The following is a 22,500-nucleotide window of genomic DNA, read 5'->3' on the forward strand; positions in this document are numbered from 1 at the left end:
GTATAGTTGTGTAAATGTGACTTTACTGTGTTTTTGGTGTCAATGTTGTCTTGTACAGAGATTGATGAATGTGCATCTTCACCGTGTCAGAACAATGGGTCATGTATGGATCTGATCAATGGTTTCAACTGCACCTGTGCAGCGGGGTTCACGGGTGTTACATGCCAAACAGGTTAGTGGACAGAAATTTCGAGATGAGAAGATGTTGATGCTTTGCCTAGCCTTGTGCCGCATGCACCGTATTTCCCGGAATATAAGTCACACCTTTTTTACACTCAACTTCAGGGCCAAACAGAGAGGTGCGACTAACAATCGAGCAAGGCTTACCGTACTGAGGTGAATATATCAAAACAATATAACATGGACGTGGAAAAGGGAGTGCGACTTACAATCGGGGAAATATGGTACTGTTACCCCTTGGCACCTAAGATGATGCACTCCAGTTGGTGTCGTGTCTGCCAAATGAGGGACAAGCTGGCCACTAGAATATAGTGGAAGTCATCTTTTAAAATGCACTTCACGTTTTGTCATGTCCTCTCTCTCTCTCTCTCTCTCTCTCTCTCTCTCTCTCTCTCTCTCTCTCTCTCTCTCTCTCTCTCTCTCTCTCTCTCTCTCTCTCTCTTCCCCCCTCTCTCTCTCCCTCTCTCTCTCTCTCTCCCCCCCTCTCTCTTTCTCTCTCTCTCCTGTTATTTCTGGAGGTGCCAGAACTAGCTTCAAGTGCGCATTGTAGTCATGTGTGTATGTGTATGTGTGTGTATGTGTATGCGTGTATGTATGTGTATGTGTGTGTATGCGTGTATGTGTATGTGTGCGCGTGTGTGCGTTCGTGCGTGCGTGCGTGTGTGTGGTTGTGCATACCTATGCATTGTTTTGCATTGCAGACATTAACGAATGCGGCAGTAACCCATGTCGGAACAATGCTACGTGCAATGACATGGTCAACGGATTTGACTGCACGTGTGCACCAGGCTTCACCAACACACTCTGTGATGTGGATATAAATGAATGTATGAGTGGGCCGTGTGAGAATGGAGCAACTTGCACCGATCTGATCAATGCATTCACTTGTACTTGTGAAGCTGGGTTTACTGGAGTACGCTGTCAAACTGGTACGTACTGACAACAAATGTTTTTTGCAGTTCTCTAATTTAAATTTAACCTGCTGTACATTCCAGAAGAAACAGAGCTGGAAGATGTTTACTACTTTCTGCTATATGCCCTTTCTGCCCGGCAAAGCTTACGTTATATTAACGTCCCAAGCACTATATTGATTTTTATGTGAAGAGCTCGTTGCAACAAGCAAGATGGATATTGTATCCAAAGTTTCCTGTTCACCTCCCCACGACTGTCTGACTGACGACTGCCGTCTGATGCACACGAGAGGAATGCCGGACCTTTCACGAGGCTATCCTGCAAGAAAACATCACTCCCTGCTCACTACACTGTGCTTCGGGAAACTCACCCTCATCCGAGGATTCATGGTGCACGTCGTCCGACTGTTCAAAATCTGCTTAGCTGGTGGACTCTAACACACAACCTGTGCCCCACCGTTTTCAATGTTTCCAACTCATCAGAGAAGCTTACACATTGCGTTGTCTTTGCTGGTGTTCTGATCTGCTTGTAGATATTGATGAATGTGCAGAAGTGGATTGTGAGAATGGTGGTACATGTCTGGATCAGGTCAATGCATTCATGTGTCAGTGTGTGACTGGATTCACCGGCGTCACATGCCAAACGAGTAAGTACTCAGCCAGTGTGTCTGCTTTGTTGCTTCAAAAATACGCAATATTATTTCACCAGCTCTGTTTGTGTCTGTGGGGGAGGGGGGGGGGGGATGTTCGTGCGCGTGTGTGTGTGTGTGTGTGTGTTTGTGTGTGTGTGTGTGTGCACACATGCATGCACACACACACACACACACACACACACACACACACACACACACACACACACACACACACACACACACACACGCACATTTGACTGTGCATTGTTTGACTGTGTATTGTCAGAGTATGCGACTTAGTGAGTGTTGCTGTATCTGTCCAAAAAGCTTCGGTTCTGATTCTCCCTGCTACCTCTCTCTCTCTCTCTCTCTTTGTACTTGCAGATATTAATGAATGTGCCAGCAATCCGTGCGAAAATAGTGCAACATGCGTGGACGGTGTCAATCAGTTCACATGCGACTGTGTACCGGGATTCACTGGCGTTCTCTGCCAAACAGGTAGAGTAAAACTAGGAATTGCCTGCAGGTCAGAACATGTATACTTAATGCATGCAAGGGAATATCTTTTAAATGCCAATCAATAGTTCTTGAATATTCACTAGTTGACTCGGGGAATGGAAAAGGGAAAAATTGTTCTTGAGATCATTTTTCGTTGAAAAGCCATAGTTTGTGACTATAATTATTATATGTCCGAGAGGTGTCCGGTAGATGGACGTACCCCAAACTAGGGGACTTTTTACTGTACTGTGGTGTGTGAGGTATGGCCTTGCATGGCTGGGATGTGTAGTGTATGGCTAGTGGATTTCAGTCAAGTAAAGTTGCATGTTCAGTTAGGAACTTTTAACCTCACTCTGAAAGGATCTAATTCTGCTATTGCGAGTACAGTAAGACCTGTGTTTGCCGGACCCTGTACTGAGCGGAATCCTGTATTAACCGGACCCTGTACTAAGCGGAATCCTGTATTGACCGGACCCTGTACTAAGCGGAATCCTGTATTGACCGGACACATGTTTATGCACCGGAGAACTGTGAATCGAACATTTACCCGTGGATCAAGCGGAATCCTATGTGCATCTGTGTGTGTGTGTGTGTGTGTGTGTGTGTGTGTGTCTGTGTGTGTGTGTGTGTGTGTTTGCTTGCATATGTCTATGTGCATTATACCATTACAGACATCGATGAGTGCGACAGCGGTCCCTGTTTGAATGACGGCACGTGTATGGACTTGGTCAACGCATTCCAATGTCAGTGTGCTGCTGGGTTTACTGGTGTGACATGCCAAACTAGTAAGTCTACTCCTGCTGAATAGTCCGTATGGTTCCAGACTCTTGCTTTCCTCACCTATCCTGTTAATTGAGATTCTTGGTTCACTTGCAAACCCGGTAATATGTTGTATTTTCCACTGTTTCCTTCAAAACAATGAATGTTCGCCTAAGAGAAAATAAGTTTGTTGTGGTCAATGTGATAGTCAATTGGAAGTTAGTTGAAATTAGCATTCTCCTGCAGCATCAGTCACTGTTTGGTGGCATGCAGATTATTGCAGGATGATTTGCTTGTGATGAAGCAGCTGAATTCTAACAAGAGAGTACAGATGGACTTTGATAGTACATATCCCCATAGGGAAGGCCAAGAGTGTCTGAGCATAGTTCAATACGGAAGCATACACCTATGAAAAACTCGGAAGTTGAGCTGATAGTTTTCATAGAAAGAGAAAGGACCGATAAGTTACGAGTTCTGGTTTTGTTGGTGGACTGTTCGTCATAACTCGTAACTTATTGGTCCCATCTCTTTTACATATCCCTATGCCTCGATATCAACAACGCTGAGGAAGTGTTCGCCCAATCAGAGTAGACACCTCAGGACTTCCACTGTAGTCCTCAAACAAAAAATCACAAAATCATCGATTTCAGTACAAAAAAGTTGTCAAGAGTTAGGCAATCAGGCCAAACACATTGATATGGGTACAGAGCATCCTGAAATATAATTACATGAATGTCCAGTTCTTGCAATGTTGTCAAATTTGTTCTGCGTTGCTTCACTGCAGATATTGATGAATGTAGTCCGGAGCCATGTCAGAACAATGCCACATGCGTGGACGGTATTGCCTCGTTCACTTGTACATGCAAGGCTGGATTTACTGGAGACATATGTCAAACAGGTGAGCAACTTACACTGCATCAATGACAATGCTGCAGTACAATGGAGCCAGAACTATAGTAGCATGGAAGACAACAAGAGTGTTGAGAATTGTTATGTACATGCCAGAAAAAAAAGCATGGAAAGAATCCCTAAACGAGATGTTTCATGCATCAGTGGCACTAAATCCAGTTGGATCACGGGACAGATACTTTGATGCCGTCAATCCTATTTCCGCATTTTGTCCTTACCCACTTACTGAGGTGTGTTGAGTACATAAGTGGGATGATTTCCGAATCCAAACTGAGTCTGGGGATTTCATTGGTTGTCGGCCGTTGGGCGGTTGAAAAGTCAATTCATCTCATCTTTCTGGCCGTGGGCAAGTACAAGTGTGTTTGTATCTATGTGTGTGTATGTGTGTGTGTGTATGTGTGTGTGTGTGTGAGTGTGTGTGTGTGTGTGTGTGTGTGTGTGTGTGTGTGTGTGTGTGTGTGTGTGTGTGCATGTGCATGTGCACTTGTGTGCGTGTGTATGTGATTTTCCTTGGCAGATATCAATGAGTGTGCTTCCAACCCATGCGTGAACAGCGGCTCATGTGTGGACAACATCAACAGCTTTACATGTCTATGCGTGCTGGGTTTCACTGGCGACACATGTCAGACCAGTAAGAATGGGTGCCGTTATCTAGTCTGATACTTGTACAAGCGCTTCCTGATGATTACGTCTACACACCCTACACATCGTCCGTGTCACCTGCAAACCAAAATACAGTCGAATCCTGATAATGTTAAACACCATTGTGCATAAATAACCGACAAGGAGACAACAGCTGTTGTATAATGTATGAGTGCACAATTGATATTTTTCGTTACCATTGTGCAGGAGAATTAGTTCTTTTTTCCCCGAAGTTCGTACTTCAGTAAGAACCAAAATGCACTTACACTATACAAGCAACACGTCATGACTGGCATTTTGACCATCACTACGAGTGCAATTGGTTTACATGCGGCCCTTCAAGATGTGGTTCAATATAAACGAAAAGGGTTCGCTGCAACGGGTCAATTTTGTATGGGCTCAAACTAGGATATGGACAACGGTTCACTATGTCACGGAATTTGCCACTGTGAGTCCACAACTTTTCGGCCCGTTCAAATTTCGGGCTCCCAGGGCTAAGCGCCATTTCGGCTGCATTAAATGTTCGGCCTGTACTGTTGCCGCCTGTATGCACTGTCACACTGAACCTTGCAGAACAAAATTTCGGCCGCAACACATTTTCGGCCCAATACATGTATAACCGGGCCGAAAATAGCCGAAAATAAATATGCCTCAAATCTTTGTCGACTTACAGTATAATATTATGGTGAAAATAGGAGGACAACAGTCATGTTACGAGTTATGACTAACTGTCCACCAATGTACCCAGATCTTATACAGTCAGCGAGTGCGACAAAATGGCACAAAACTGACAAGGAGTACTGAGACATTCGGCGACCTGACACCTAGCTCCAACACTTCTCCAAGGCGCAAACCAACAACCTTCCAACTTGGAAGGCTCAGGTTCGGAAAGGTCCAAGAGGGGAAGTATATTATGCAAGTTCGTCATTATTATTTTGAGTCGACTGTGTACATGTATGACATAGATAATTATGATCTCACACCTGGCCTATGTGTGTTGCACTCTTGCCCATCTTCAGATATTGATGACTGTGCAGTCGTAGACTGTCTCAACGGTGGCGTGTGCCAGGACTTGGTCAACGACTTCATGTGCCAATGCCCGCGTGGCACGGCCGGACGTTTCTGTCAGCTGTCGGCATCGCCATGTTTCCTTGCCGACCAGGGTAGCGACTTCACACTGCTTCCAAGCCCGCCACAAGGTCAGTCTTTTCTATATAGTCCTACATGAATGCCAAACACCGCTGTTCGATGGTCGCTGAAATGCTTTAAAAAAATTGAAGTTACATCTACACAGCCTTTCGTCTCCGTTGTACGTGTATACTGCTCTGCACATTTCTGCATTGAGCACTCTGCCTAAATCCTACATGCATGTGCATTTCTGGTGTGTTTCTGTTTTACCTGGACGGTGTACCAGGCCCGGAAATTTGGTGACCCTTTCAAGTAACGTAGGCAGCAAAGAAACTGTGTTTGAGTGTTTGAGTTGAGGTACCCTAATGTATGTACGTTTGCTTTGTTGAATACATCCACTCCTTCTTGCTCTTCTTTTTATAATCGTTCCCTTTGCCTTGTAGGTATTAGTACTCATACAAATACTTTGTTGGATGCTGTGTACAGATGTGATATTGCCTGTAACCAAAATTCCTATCTGTGTTTCCTGTTCAGCTCCTCAAAACTTCATGGGTTGCTGGAATGCATCAGGCTGGCCACGGGAAGGTGACCGCGTTGTTCTCCTAGGCTGCACCGACGTCAGCAGATGCACAACGTCATGTCGATCGCTGGGCTATAGGTATGCCTCGCTCACCACGCCCTCACCGGACGAGTTTGTCTGTACGTGTGGCTGTTCATTTGCCGACCCGGCCGCCGTGTCGATCGCTGCCTCGTTCTGTCAGTCATCCTGCTCAGCTACGGACATGTTCTGCGGGGGAGTGATGGGATATGCTGTACACGATACCAGCTTTGTCCTGACACGATAGAGCTCACGCCATGCCACGTGTCATTGCGGATCATGCGATCTATCACATGACTTGTATTGATCACGTGATCTCTCACATGACTGTATTGATCACGCGATCTATCACATGACTGTATTGATCACGTGATCTATCTACTGCAGATCATGCGATATATATGTTGCAGATCATGTGATCTATCACATTACTGCATTGATCACGTGATCTCTCATGTGTCACGAGGTGCTGGAATACACGAAACTGAAAGACCAAGCGTGTATGTCTTCAATTTAATTTGCCCCATATTCGGAAGTAGCAATGCGCCCCGTTGGCAGATGTTCGAAATAACACCTGACAGAGTTCTTATCGAATTAAATTCTCACGTAAATTAATTCCTGTTAATTCCTCATGTAAAAGTAATTGCAGTGTAAGTTAGCTATCATCTTCTTCCCATTGACTCTTCTTGATCACACCATTACTAAGTTTAAGGTTGCCTAGTAATCATCATGTCTCCCCCACTACTCGGTAACTTGGCGTAGGATTTCTTAGTCGGTATGCACAGATTGGGGTACTATTCAAACAATGCGTGACTTCACCTTTCGTCAGAATTCAGAAGGTCTTGCAGCACTGGAGGAATTTGGTGAGTAATCTGGCTACCATTGAACTAGGTCCAAGGTTGCGGCAGGCTTACAGCAGACGCGGCGCATGAGATTCAGTTGTCAAATAGTTCATTTTCAGGAGTTCCGGTTCCCTTGCCTAACCAGATATTTTCAAAGCAGCTAGTGTACTGAAACTGTGCAGTGAGATTGCTCAATACAGTGAAGGCAGAGCATAGTGCAGTCCTGCTCAATGAAATCCAGTCGTGGCACTCTGAGTTTGCGCCTTGCACCATTTCGAATCCCCGCGTTCGCAGGTCTATAGTGTGCTGCGCAACGCCCGGCGCGTACATGAGTACATGACTGGATTTCTTTGAGTAGCCCTGTACATTGTAAATACAACAGTGAATAGGCATTGGCGGATAATGCTCGAAAAGGTGGCAGATTCTGCTCAAAAAGCAGTGAAATTGCCAGAACCATACAAACCTTATGGCAGGCAATTCCTCGAATTCTGCTCCATTTCTCTATCCACATACCAAACATGCATGAAACTTACCAGAAAAAGTACCGAATTCTGCCAATTTTTCTGCCGGCATTATCCGCATATGCCTAACAGTGAAGCATGTCTCGTTTGTTGTAATAATTAGGCACGGATGACGATACCTGATGATTACCACAAACTACACTTGTTTTACTGTTGCAGTGGGGCTCACACAAAACAAAAGTGTAAGATGAAAGATTATCTATGGGAAAAATGCAGCACGTGCCATTGATGTGACTATATCACTACTGGATAGCGCTCACCAACGGCCTTCCAACTAACTGTTACTTGTAATGTTCATAGTATTAGTGAGAATTCCAAAGAGGGGAAGGTAAGCGCCATTAAGACGAACACAAGCTACATTCCAGGACACAGTGGAGTGCTGGCTTGGTACGATAACGGGACGGTAAGACCATTGGACAATACGGTCTAACCACAAGTCGACAACGCAACGCAACAAGCACCCAACTTGGGAGGCTCAATTTCATCAAGGATATGAAATGAAAGGGATGCTTCGGGAGGACAAATTGTAATAAACCGAATGCCGATATCCTACAGTACTGTACTTGGTAAATGATAGTGCTGAAACGATTACGTTTTTTCCTTAGTGGCTTAGCTGATACCATAACGATCGGCTTATCGGCTAAACAATTATTATTGTAACCACATCAGTACATGTACACTCTGTGAATTTCCAAAAATTACGAGTCCAACATTGCCAACGACGGAAAGTGGGCGCATAGATCCGATGATCCCGCAACAAGTCCGTCAGCTTTTCGGACTGACCAGACGAATACAGACAAGACAGAGGCAACGCACTGGTTGCAACCCAAGAGCTGATAGTGCCCTTCGCCTGTGACTTTGCTGACTCCGATGATGAAGTCAGAGAAGCCGGCCAGGGCTGCAGATCGGCGGATTTCGACGGATGAGCTGACTTGAGGCGCACCAACAAGCAACTAGTTGCTTTTCCTGTCTATGCTCAAAATAGGCCCAGACGCCAGGCCTAACTTTTCGTCGAGCAAACTGATTCGGGAACCGTCGACAGAATGGAAAACAGGAAACTGAAGACCACTAAGTGGTCTTCAGTTTCCTGTTTTCCATTCTGTCGTCTTTACTGTCTTTAGTTTAGCTCAAGACTACTCGCACGTGGAGGGAACTCCAGCCCCTGCAGCTAGTGTAGCCACATACCGAGCCTGCCCGTCCTGCATGCTGTATGTAAGAAAAGTAGTCAGCTCAAAAGACGGCGACGGTGATCGCGTCAATGTTTCTCAGATCGCGCTTGTACTTTGCACGTACATCGATGTTGCAAGTGTACAGTCATGTACATATTCGTGTCGTACTCGCAACACTTTCGATGCATGCACGCTTTGTGCGAGCCCTAAAAGGGGGGAAATCCAATACCGAGCGTAAGTACCATTCTACTCGTTTTAATAGCCGATAAAATCGAAATAACCGTTCGATCTATTTCTTATCGAGTAATCGATATACCGTATTATCTCTAATATAAGCACGGTCCTTTATTTTTTCAATGTAGAGGGGACGGCTCGATACCGGGACGCTTTGACAGCCAAATTTGTATAGACCCAAACCGATCATCAGCGTGGATTTTTTACTCGAAATATGTTTGTGGAAGGAAACTGGCATGTTGAAGTTTGCTCTGGGGCCAGAGTCAATCGAACTGAGCCACTCCTTTGTGTTGACCCATTGCCTCCAAGTTGCCCAATTTTTCGCTTCAAAAAAGTTCAAATCAGAGGTGGCTCCAAACCGGACACGTTTTAGAGTGCACGTCAAATTCACTCTGGGTCTGAAATTAGGTAATTGCTATCGCTCCACGACGGCCAGTACAGAGTAACAATAAGCCTGGTGTGTGCTTCCATTAGTTTTGATTGGTATGCGGTGCTTTATTGGCGAGAGGCGAGCCGCTGTTTACCTGCGACAGGAAGTTGATTTTTCGAAAGTCGTAAAACTCAAGTCGCAGTGCGAAGCAACACGTCAAAAACGCACCTGCTTGATATGGCGCTTCTGGTCATCGCAGAGCCATGAAATTTTGGCTCGGAGTATAACACATCGTAGTCTCACTGTGACATATGTTTTCTAATCAAAATACCAAGAGAGAAAGTGAATATTGAGTCCGTTCCGGTTTGCAACCTGTGTCCTATTTGAAACCGTCCCCTCTACCTCCGCCCCGTGCTATTAATGGAGACGTTCCTTTATTGGAGACTGTTCCATTATTATTTCAACCTCATTTCAGAGGAATGTTACCATTCCAAATTCATGTATGACACACACATTTCAGGGTTTTTTTCGCCGGTACAGATAATGAATTTACACAGTGTGCTTATAATGGAGACTGAGCACTTTATTTTTTAAATGCCGCCCCAAGGTGTTCTATTATTGGAGACGTGCTATTATTGGAGACTGTGCTTATATTAGAGATAATACGGTAATCGTTTCAGCACTAGTAAATGACCATGAAATATGAAGTATTGGGTGTGACTATAAGTTGGACTTCGGAGGAACTCTCCAAAATAGGCTGAATCGTAACATAGTAAAGTAAAAATTGTACCTAATTGTTCCTCTGATAATTGATAGCGGGAAATGGACAGATGGTGAAACGTATTTGAAAGCAAGTAAGGTATGCGAGAAGCAAAACATAAACTGTGCTAGGATTTCTTGCACTGCCATTGTCTATAGCAGCAGTTCCAAGGAAATCCGGGTGCTATATACTGTACACATCTACAACGCTAGAAGTGTGACGACTTTAAAGGGCACATTCTGTAGACCATTGGACTGGGCATGGTCGTTGTTCAGACAGACAGAAAGGATAGGAGCAAGGAGGCTAGGGCAGAAGGGTAGAAGTGTCTTAGTGTCTGTTTGGGACCAGGGTACTCTTGAAGAACCCAACACAACAACATGACTGATGACCGTCAAGAAATCGTTCTTTGAGACAACCAATCGTTCCTTGATAATGTTTGTACCAGTAGATGCATGGTAACATAGAATGACTGCGCACTTTATCTTCTTCATTGCAACATCACAAGATCATCCCTATGCTTCATCAGCACCGTATACGGGATTCTCCACACTATCGTTCAAGCCATCATAAGGTACACCGGCAGCTGCGAAGGTGTCCATCCCTCCGTCGTCGTTCCCTGAAGACCTTGCTGGTCCAGGCTGATTCCTGCGGATGTAGAGCACAAAGGCAAGCAGAATCAAGGCAATAGCCACCGCGGCCAGTCCCAGACCGATTCCAATGCTAGCTCCTGTCGACAGTGAGGTTGACTGCTCTTCGGGGCTCTCCTCTTCACCTGGATCGGAGCCTGTGGTGCCTGGTGGCATCAAGAGTAATACACACGTGGACACACATACACACATACACACATACACACATACACACACACACATACACACACACATACACACACACACATAGTACACACACACGCCCATGCACACACACACACACACACACACACACACACACACACACACTCACACACACACACACACACACACACTTGTTGCTCACTGCCAAAACTGGTCACGTGGGTCTCCCCTGGAGAGGGGAGAGAGACTCAAAAGGAATCTTGGAAAGATGACTCAATTGGCTATTGAACCGCCCAACGGCCGACACCCCCTGAAATCCCCAAAACTCTGGGTGGACTTGAAAATGATCCATCCCACTTATGGGCTCACCACACCTCAGTAAGTGGGTGAGGACAAGGTGCAGAAAAAGGATTGACGGCATCAGGGTATCCGTCCTGGGATCCAACTGCAGAACCCCTGCCCCCAGTGAAGGTAATACTTGCTACTAGTGTGGGTGGCTAAATCAGAGTGGATCTGATATAAGCTTCACTAGCACCATTGATTACACAAGAGTTAATCTAGCCAGAAGCAGTTCATGGTTAACAGGTACATGTATACTTCGAATAGAAAGTACATGAACCCTGAAACCAACAAAGGTGGCAGGTACAACATTTCACCTTCAAGCAGCCGAGCCTGTTGGCAACAGACCCAACACTATCAGGCATACATGTACCCACCAACCGAACTAGCTGGCACACACACACACACACACACACACACACACACACACACACACACACACACACACACACACACACACACACACGCACGCACGCACACACACACACACACACACACACACACACACACACACACACAGTACACAAAAATGGTATCAAACACACCATAATTGAAGGCATGTGCAATAGGGATGCAATGAATATTTGGCTATTTGGCTATTCAAAATTGATTCCACCCTAAAAGAGTATACTAGGAACAGGAAAAAGTGAAATTTTGAAATATCTTTCTATTTCCTGAACCGGCACTCAACTAGACTATTATTTGTTCGTCATACGTTCATCACCACACGGGTACAAGGTATAATATTGCTCAGCTTAACCTGATTACTGTAAAATGGCTAATGTTAGCCCTGGTGATACTTTGCCAATTCTAGCAAAAGGAGTGTTTTTTGCTAAAGTTTTGCCGCGCCAATCGAAATTCTGCGGGTACAGTGCAGTGTAGTCATCTCTTTTTCGTAACTCCGAAACTCAGATCGCTAAACGATTTCATCGCGAATTGGTCCAGATTCAGACAACCCTATAAATTTCACTCGCTAAATTCAGCGCTTCCACAGTATGTTCAGATCAGCGTGGTAGTGTTCAGAGCATCCCAGATGTAGGGTATATTCTACAGCATAATTCCAACCGGTCCGGAAGAAATTGTGATCAGAGGGAGGAGAAAGAGGGGGGTGGGGGGTGCGTGTAGACTTTTTTTTTTTTTTTTTTTTTTTACATAAAAACTGCGAATAGCGCCAGTGACTAGCTAGATCCTTGTCCGAAAAAGGTTTCGTGTAAAATGCATTCAGGCACGTTCGTAGTGGGAATAGCAGCAAATACAAAAGGGCCCTGCACAGTCAACACCCAACCGGGTGTACGGGATTTCAGGGGATTCTATGAGATTTTGTACATCCGTACACCGTACATATGGGGATCCTACCCAGCTGCATAGTGGGTTAGTGAAATCCCATGATTCAAAGACCATGATTGAGATGCGAGGGGTACCTGGTTCAAGTCCTGCCTGGGAGCGGTCTTTCCAGGCGTGCTGCTACCCACAGTCAACTGGGAACTAGTGGCCAGGCACAAGGGCTAAATGGTTGCGGCTAATGGGTTGTCTCGGCACTTGTGCTGGTGGTTGTGAGACGCATCCCTTCACCCCCACCGTTAGACGCTGCATCTGCCGCTAGGGTTTACCGGGTTTTAGCGGCGATCGTGAGTTCCCTTCTGGAACGGACACGATAATTTAAAAAAAAACGTTTATCCGACTGCTCTGCAGCAATAACAGCACCTGCTTCCAATAACATTCACTTACTGTCAGGCTCACGCGTCTTCTGGTCTTCATCTGTTGAGTCAGCCATGCTTGCTGGGAACAGACATGTAGACCAATGCACACAAGAACACACACATGCACACATACATACACACACAGACGCATGCATGCAAACAAGAACACATATGCACACACAGGCACACACACACACACACACACACAGACAGACATACGCATGCACACATACACACAAGCACACACACACACATACACACATGCACACACACACACACACACACACACACACACACACACACACACACACACACACACACACACACACACACACACACACACACACACACACACACACACACACACACACACACACACACACACACACACACACACACACACACACACACACACACACACACACACACACACACACACACACACACACACACACACACACACACACACACACACACACACACACACACACACACACACACACACACACACACACACACACACACACACACACACACACACACACACACACACACACACACACACACACACACACACACACACACACACACACATACACACATGCACACACACATACACACACATACAATGTTTGTCCTTTGCAAGGGAAGCACGATACATCTGCAAGTGTTTTGCAGACACGACCGCTGGTTTCATCTTATAACAACGGTAGAGGACGTGGTAAAATTCTATGCAGTAGATCAACACTTGGGCGAGGTAGCTGCGTGATTAACATACTTCACAAAACCATGTGAAGCAAACCCCTATGTACAACTGGTGCAAACACGGTGCATGTCCCGTGGTGTATGTTGGGATGTAATGGGTAAAGAGTTATTACCTACGCAAACCCTACACAGTGGGAATGAAGTCATGTGACCAAGCAGAGGCAGCAACTCAGTACATGTAGTAGGAACCCATGGCTCTAGAAGAAATTTCACACAAATTAATGTTCTCTTCACAGTACAAACATCTGTGTAAATTACGGCGCTGACTGATTGGCAATCATTGTATATGAATTGAACAACTGTTGTTGGTTGTAGAGGATTCTTTAGTGTTCACAGTTATTGAGTGATCAAGAAGTCATCCAGCCATCATGGTATCCTTACTCATATATTGCATAGGTGACTCGGTTGTTGGTGGTGGTGTGGTGGGTGAGGGCAATGCTGCACAAATAGCAAGATGTAAGGCAGGATAAATTAGAAATGCTCAGATACGTGTAGTAATTTTGTACTTGAGTAGAAAGGGAAAGACTGCTCCGGATGAATGAGGCTAGCTTGGCTTACACGACTGAGTCAGGCATCAGACACTGGCCTCGACTTTACTGCGCGACTTCGGTGAAAGAGATGTAGAACCGCATCTGTTATGGTGCATGGCATGGATAACATCAGCCCTAGACGACGGCTGCCATCACCAACCATACAACAAAGAAGTTGACGCCAAAGAGAAAGATAAATGCAAAGTGGAAGTCACTTCACTCCAAAGGGTGTGGCAGACAATTTTGTTTCAAAAAGCAACACACACTCTCCATGTCCATAAAGTACAATCTTCACTTTCGTCAGTTCCTCTAAAACAGAGCAAAGTATTTTAAATATACCGTGGGTAGTAGTCAGACTTGTGAGTTTGGATGCAGTCAGTGGACATGAATATCATTTCACTTGTTAAATGTTCACATTCAGGTTCCAGCTCTTCATTCTGCTACACTAGAAAGCCATCAAAATGATCAAGCATCTACAGGTACATGTCACAGAGTGATAGCACACACATACACACATACACACACATACACACACACACACACACACACACACACACACACACACACACACACACACACACACACACACACACACACACACACACACACACTTACTGGGGGCTGAGGTGGTCGGACGTACATATGGAGGATCTGCAGGCAATAACACAAAACATGACCAAACCAATGCGGATGATCTCATCACCAGAAGCACTCATCAACTTTGCTTCCCTATTTTAGTGGTGGTGAGGTGACTTTCTAGCATGGCAGAATGTAGGCCTGCACTACTCCACCATCACAAGCACTAGACTGTGTACCGTAATCTCGCGCATATATGACCATGGTCGTATATGCGCAGGTTGGTCTGGCCATACCCTAGTCGTTCATACGTTGTGTATGATATGGCAGATACACAGTCCTGACCTAACCAGCAGCAAACACGCGTCAGTGGTGAAAACGTTGGTCCGGCCATGGTCTGACCGACTGGACCAGTTCCGCCTGGCCAGTTCATGGATGTAGTATTCAGAGTTAGGTAAGTCAACACATATTCGGCACATATCTATTTTTGTACTTTCGGTAACAGTATTTTCGGCTTGGGCATTTTTAGGTGAAAAATTCTTGCGGCCGACATTTTGTTTTGCAAGGCTCAGTGTGACTGTGTGCTATATACGGGAAGCGGCAGTATGCAATACAGGCCGAAATCTCAATTCGGCCGAAATGTGTTTTAGCCCTGGGAGGCCGAAATTTCAATTCAACTGAAATGTGTTTTAGCCCTGGGAGGCCGAAATTTCAATTCAACTGAAATGTGTTTTAGCCCTGGGAGGCCGAAATTTTAATTCAGCCGAAATGTGTTTTAGCCCTGGGAGGCCGAAATTTCAATTCAGCCGAAATGTGTTTTAGCCCTGGGAGGCCGAAATTTCAATTCAGCCGAAATGTGTGTTAGCCCTGGGAGGCCGAAATTTCAATTCAGCCGAAATGTGTTTTAGCCCTGGGAGGCCGAAATTTCAATTCAGCCGAAATTTGTTTTAGCCTTGGGAGGCCGAAATTTCAATTCAGCCGAAATGTATTTTAGCCCTGGGAGGCCGAAATTTACACGCGCCGAACATTTGTCGAATTCAGCAGTACGTAGAGCAGTATCTTACTTACCATTGGGATCTACATTCATGAAGATGTGCTGGCCCCAGTGGCTTGCTCCTGCACTCGTTACTGCAGACACAGCGAATAAGTAGTCCTGGTACGTGATGAGATTGGGTATGTGGAATTCCAACGCATCACCGTCACGGATCTCATAGAGGTGTTCGCTGTCGACGTTGAGAGCTTCGGCCAGCACATAGTAGCCTATGATCACACCGTTACGCAGTTCAGGAGGAACAGGAGTCCAGCGTATGTTCACGGATGTGCTGCTGTTTGCGTGGGCTCCAACGATGTCTGGTCCGGCTGATGGTGCTAGATGACATGGTGGATGAACATAAATGCACAAGCGCGCACACACAAACAAAAGCAACACATACCGACACGTGTACACACGCACAAACACACACACACACACACACACTCACACCACAGACACGCACACGCACAAACACACCGCAGACACACACACACACAAACACACCACAGACACACACACACTCACACCACAGACACCCACCGTCACGCACACACACACACACACACACACACACACACACACACACACACACACACACACACACACACACACACACACACACACACACACACCACACCACACACACACACACATGCCCGAGCCCATACATGTACGTGCACATGTGCATGTTCAGCAACACCTTACGTTAGATAAGAAAACAGCATTTCACTGGGCTGGTTGTGCTGACGAGCCAATGCATACTTCAGAGGTGAGGTAAGTTATCAAAATTGAATAATGGAACAATCTCTTCTCTTCAGTCACAAAGTGCCTGTAATCTCTTCGTTGAATTATTGGTGTGTGTAATGGTTATTAAGGGTAGTCAGTTGGCTGAGAGCTCACGGAGGAGAAGAGGAGGAGAGATTGCTACATTATTGAACAGCCAAATGGTACAGTTCTCAACTTCATTAAAATTGAATAATCATGAAATACAGAGTGGGGTGGGGGGGGGGGGGGCAGAGCTTGTCCCTGTACCATATGAGCATGGGATGTACATTCAGTGTATACTCCAAAGCCGGGTCAGCCGGGTTAGTCACCCAGTTGGGGGTACTTTGACCTGTATGAAAAGAGAACACCGGGTCACCTGTGACCAGGTTGGGGGTATGCATGACATATCGAGTACTTTTTGTACCTCTGTACCAAGGAGTAGTAAAATATTCATGACTCCATGATGAACATGATGTCGAGTACTTGCTGCACTTGAACGTACCCGGCTCTGACCCGGTCGGAAGACCGGTGTGACACTGACAAGTAGACGTGTAACCAGTTGGTTTGAAATCCTAGAGCAGCAGCCACTGGCATTATACACCTGTCTGTCTGGTTGGTTCTGCTGCTCCCTTCATTCACCTCCTTCGCCACCCCCCCCCCCCCCCAACATGACCCGATGCATCCCCACATCGACTGCACAAATCAGCCTTTCTTGCAATGGCTGGAAAATTGGAATGTTGCATGCGATGTAAAACAATGCTCCGCCGAGCGTAATGTTGCAGGACCCTGGTGCTTGCTTTGATATGCTAAAGCATTAACTAACCATCCTCCAATGTGAACATGGACACCGAGCTGGAGAGCTGGCTTTGACCTGCAGTAGTGATGACAGAGACAGTGACCGTGTAGTTGGTGTATGGGACTAGATCACCCAGAATCGTCCCCGTCACACTCCTGCCAGGTGCTATCTTGCCAATGTGATCAGTATGGGAGAAGAGTGGGGAAGTCCCTTCTGCTGTCACATCATACGCAACGATTGCAGGGCTGCTGGGTGCAATCCAGGAGATTTGAAGAGCTCTGGCGAACGCAGCATCGATCGTCACACCACTGGGTGGACTCGGTTGTGGTGAGGTGACTGCACAGAGATAGGGAAGAGAGAAAGATAGAGAATAATCAGATAGATAGATAGAGAGAGAGAGAGAGAGAGAGAGAGAAAGAGAGAGAGAGAAAGAGTGAGAGAGAGAGAGAGGGAGAGAGAGAAAGAGAGAGAGAAAGAGTGAGAGAGAGAGAGAGAGAGAGAGAGAGAGAGGGAGAGAGAGAGAAAGAGAGAGAGAGAGAAAGAGAGAGAGAGAAAGAGTGAGAGAGAGAGAGGGAGAGAGAGAGAGAAAGAGAGAGAGAGAAAGAGTGAGTGAGTGAGAGAGAGAGAGAGAGAGAGAGAGAGAGAGAGAGGGAGAGAGAGGGAGAGAGACAGACAAACAGAGAGACAGAGACAGACAGAGAGAGATAGAGAGATAGAGAGAGAGGGAGAGAGAGAGATGGAGATAGAGTGAAAGGAAAACAGAGGCCAAGAGAGAGATAACGAGAACAAGCAAGGAAACAGAAGAGAGATAAACAAAAAGAAAGGGGAGGAGTGCGTGGGGTTTATTCATGAGTGACGTAACAGATGAGAGACAAATAGAACAAGTATGGGCGTAATGCACCAAAGTCAGACTTATGGGAGAATCAGGCAAAGTGGAAACAAGGGGGAAACAAACTGTTTGTCTGCCTCCAGAGCTACACGTAGAAGAAGGAAAAAGTATTCTCAGAGTACAAGTAAGAATACGGGCATCGGATATTACAGCAACTACACTCATCCAATGCTCATGCTGCAAAGCAGGGTTTTCTGAACTCAGTGATCAGTTATTTGTACACCCAGATCGAGACCTCCTACAAGGGTACGGGGGGGATTCTACTACACTAGGCACTTTCGACGTTTTTGCTATTATTCGTACAGGTAGTGCTTGCTTCCAGATCTGTGTTTAGAGAAATTGCCAGTCTCAGCACCAAATCCAAGAACAGTTTGTTTTGTGGCGCTTTGAATCTACCAAAGTTCAGACACAATGTGCAGGGATGCAGTGCAGGCATACAACCCGGACTGGTTATAACATTGTGTAATATCCCTGTGTTCAGAGTTCTTACCAGCAGATAGTGTAGTGACAGTGACGGGTGATGTGCGGTTGGAGAGCAAGAAAGACGACTGACGTATTGCCTTGGTGAAAGCAGTGATTGTGTACGTTGCCTGTTTCTTCAACTGGGGAACCGGCACAATGCTATGTGAGCTGCATACCTCCGTTGAGAAAGTTCCAGTCTGATTCGTCGTCGTAACTGTCACGCAATTCTCGTGACAGGCGGTGTCGTTGACAAACGCAACGTACACCACTGTGTCTGCAGGCGTGATCTCTACATCAGGTGCTGCTGGGGCTTCATCAAATGAATCGAAAGCTGCCAAGGCACAGAAAAGGTAAAAGTAGAAAACCAGAAACTGACTAGGGGAAATCCGGCGTTCATCATTTTGAGAATATTGAAAAGAGATCTGAAGAAAAAACCCACTGTCACCACCAGGACTCGAGCCAGGAACCTTTGCTTGAGGCCAGCGGTGCTCTAACCACTGAGCTACGGTGTAGCCGTCAGCCCTAGCAGAGGCCTTTGAACATTTTCTTGAGACTTTGAAACTCATGCTTCCTGTGACCCTCAACAGGCTGTTTGGATGCAGCACATACTGTGCGCACACACACTTCACGCACAAACTAGTCCGCTGGGAGCCCACTGTATCAAATATTCATCACTTGAGGATGTTGAAAAGGAAAATAGGTTGTTTTGCGTTCACAAATTGGATATGCAAGAAAACGGTGGCACCCCATGTGACATTGTTGAATTCTGGTTTTACATGGTCTTTTGCTGGTTGAATGAATAGGTCAAAGCATTGTTACCATGGATCACACGTCAGCTTGGATAGGAAAAAATCCCTGATTCACATACTTATGAGCTTGGATGGGAGAACTGTGATACTATTGTACAATTATATCCCTTAGTGCCATTACATCCTCTATCTATTGTTTCTCGTTTAGTCATTGTCACCGATGGTATCTGTGACCGGAGAAGGGGAATGGTGTGATGATATTGGAACTATATTATTTGGTGCCATTAAATATCCCTATACATATCACTATAACCTTCACATCCTCATATTTACACCTGTCCATATATGACATTAGAATAGCATGCTGCGTACTACTTCCCATACTACCGGTACCTTTTCTAGTACTCACATATTGTACAACTTTACACACCAAGATAAAATAACAAGGATGACAGCCCTTCAGGGTTAGTTGTCGGGTAGCCGAACCAGAGTGAGCTGTTGGTGTTTCCTCTCCTTCACAACAACAGAGTGGTTTCACATCCATCACATGACCATGCATGACGGCCATGTTGGTTCCTACTCCACTCAACCCTTGCATCTAGGGGTCACATGATGTCAGCCATGTTGGTTCCTACTCCACTCAACCCTTGCATCTAGGGGTCACATGATGTCAGCCATGTTGGTTCCTACTCCACTCAACCCTTGCATCTAGGGGTCACATGATGTCAGCCATGTTGGTTCCTACTCCAGTCAACCCTTGCATCTAGGGGTCACATGATGTCAGCCATGTTGAATCCTACTCCAGTCAACCCTTGCATCTATGGGTCACATGATGTCGGCTATGTTGATTCCTACTCCACTCAACCCTTGCATCTATGGGTCACATGATGTCGGCCATGTTGGTTCCTACTCCAGTCAACCCTTGCATCTATGGGTCACATGATGTCGGCCATGTTGATTCCACTGATCACATGACATGATCACTTTCTACACAAGTTCTGTCACATGACAACACATGTGAAACCACTCTATTCTATGAGGTACGAATACACATCGGAGTGGATGCAACCATGCACTTACGCATCTTCTGTGGGTCCTCGCCCTGGCATACGTATGCATTGGGCCATGAACAGTTATAGTTGCTGATTACCTGTGATCCGTCGAACACGCTACACTCGGTACCTTTGGCAAAGTGTGCGCCCCGCATCCAGATTCTCGTGTCGGCCGCTATCTGGTAGTGGTTGACCAGGAAGGTGTGGAAGTCTCTCAGGCACTCATGGTCATAGAGGCCAACCTCTGGCAGGCCAAAGTCATTGTCGGCACAGTCGCCGTACGCATTTTCATGGTCACGCACCTCCTCGTCCCAAGTCGACGTCGGATCGGAGAGTTGATAGCCGACCAGCTCGTAGGTGACATCAGTGCAACGACAGTGCCAGAAAGCTGGAGGAGAAGGCGAAATAAAAAAATACATATTGGTGTAATTTGAAACTCGGGAATTGAGCCAATAATAAAAGTAGAAAGGAAAAGGACACATGGAAACGAGTTAAGAGTAACTCTCCACCACTGTAACTAGATACTATATACAGTCAGATGTACGGAGATGTGTTGAAGCTAGGTGTCAGGACGTCGAATGTCTCAGTCCTCTGTCAGTTTTGTGCCTAGTTGTTGCACTTTCTGACTGTATATAGTATCTAGTTAGTGGTGGAGAGTTACTCTTAACTCGTTTCCATATGTCCTTTTCCTTTCTACATATTGGTGTGTTGGTATTAGGTTACTTGTAGTGGCCTAACATCTTCTATGTACCATGCGCTACTTGATGTACCAGCCTGCTATGTCGGATACCGCCAACCATGCATCGACGAGGCGCCAGGCGCGAACTGATGGTGGTGGTGGTGAGAAGGAGAGCTCTGTGCCAGAGCTTTGCAGCTTGGAAAGCGTGTGTGGGCAGGGGTTTGTTTACCGCCATATTGCCAGGTGTGTCTTTACCACCATATTTATCGGCCTAACAAGTAAAGTAAAGTAAAGTTCGAACATCCACGTCACCACCGGCTATGCAATTGTGCTGATAAACACAACCAGCTGAGGAAGTTTCGCTCGTGCCAGGCCACCACCATGCCTGACAAGTGACTACCGGGCAAGTTGTATTATAGTTTGACCTGGTCTTGGCAAGTGAGGATGAGCATACTTTCGATGGCCTATAGCGCGTTTCAAAAGTATAGACATTTGGTTTCAATAAACCGTTAGGCCATCATCCGGTAGACATACACCCCATAAAACCTGTGATCATTTCGTGCGTAAAATTTCCGAAATTGGGCGTTCGTTATCCAATCGCCTAGAAATCTATATTAGAAATCTAAATCGGGGGAACTTCCGGCGCAATAACCAGAAGACATATCTCCAGAGCTTCAAACCAAATTTGAATTATTCGACAAAGTCTAGAGGTCTATAGTACTTTAGAATCTCACTCTAACAAGTAGCTACAAGTTCTTTGGCTTAATATTTTCACCTGACCTGAGCTCCATTTCATGCACTCATATAACTATTTCGCATGAAGTTGTTCACCCATTCCGCCACAAGCAATCTCACTTACATTTAACAGTCAGATCTGGACTCTGGCTGAACTGTGAGTGGCCCGCTCTGGGACCCAGCAAGAGAATGCAGACAGCCACGAACAACACCTCACAATGCACCACCATTGTGTCTTGGCGTCCACTCAGACCTGCAAGACAAGACAACACAGGACACCATGCCAACGGCACACACACGCAGCTGCATTACAGTCATTTTATGCGCACCGTCCCAAAGAATCGAATGCAGTGAAATACTTTGCCCAACCTTGGTCCACACCAACGGCTTGATGTGCACAGCTGTGTTCAGATTCTGTGCATGTACGCAGGGCGTTTGCGGCACTGTGACTATTTTGTATTGTATTTGTTCTTATTAACTTTACAT

At 45.9% G+C, this 22,500-nt stretch overlaps 2 protein-coding genes across 3 annotated transcripts in view; one reads left to right on the forward strand and one right to left on the reverse strand.

The window, feature by feature from the left end:
* Positions 1-63: 63 nt before the first annotated feature.
* Positions 64-7,294, forward strand: LOC135824625 (fibropellin-1-like; the record flags this gene model as incomplete). The annotated part of the gene is given in 9 exon segments (XM_065337355.1): positions 64-172; positions 882-1,109; positions 1,625-1,738; positions 2,108-2,221; positions 2,893-3,006; positions 3,765-3,878; positions 4,407-4,520; positions 5,551-5,730; positions 6,194-7,294. Coding segments are annotated over 9 exon segments (1,356 nt in total). The 3' UTR covers positions 6,505-7,294.
* A 2,659-nt stretch (positions 7,295-9,953) lies between these two features.
* LOC135825240 (phosphatidylinositol phosphatase PTPRQ-like) overlaps positions 9,954-22,500 on the reverse strand; it is a 17,617-nt gene continuing 5,070 nt past the window's right edge. The window contains exons 2-10 of one of the 2 annotated variants that reach the window (XM_065337978.1): positions 22,139-22,267; positions 20,629-20,988; positions 18,828-19,130; positions 17,476-17,784; positions 15,923-16,222; positions 14,894-14,929; positions 14,130-14,186; positions 13,012-13,062; positions 9,954-10,946 (exon numbers count right to left, since the gene is read on the reverse strand). In XM_065337978.1, the coding sequence (XP_065194050.1) occupies positions 10,666-10,946; positions 13,012-13,062; positions 14,130-14,186; positions 14,894-14,929; positions 15,923-16,222; positions 17,476-17,784; positions 18,828-19,130; positions 20,629-20,988; positions 22,139-22,244 (1,803 nt within the window). In that variant the 5' untranslated portion in view covers positions 22,245-22,267 and the 3' untranslated portion in view covers positions 9,954-10,665. The remainder of the gene's footprint in view (positions 10,947-13,011; positions 13,063-14,129; positions 14,187-14,893; positions 14,930-15,922; positions 16,223-17,475; positions 17,785-18,827; positions 19,131-20,628; positions 20,989-22,138; positions 22,268-22,500) is intronic. The other variant, XM_065337977.1, reaches the window with a different exon arrangement.

Source organism: Sycon ciliatum, chromosome 9 (assembly GCF_964019385.1).
Source record: "Sycon ciliatum chromosome 9, ocSycCili1.1, whole genome shotgun sequence".
Taxonomy (NCBI): domain Eukaryota; kingdom Metazoa; phylum Porifera; class Calcarea; order Leucosolenida; family Sycettidae; genus Sycon; species Sycon ciliatum.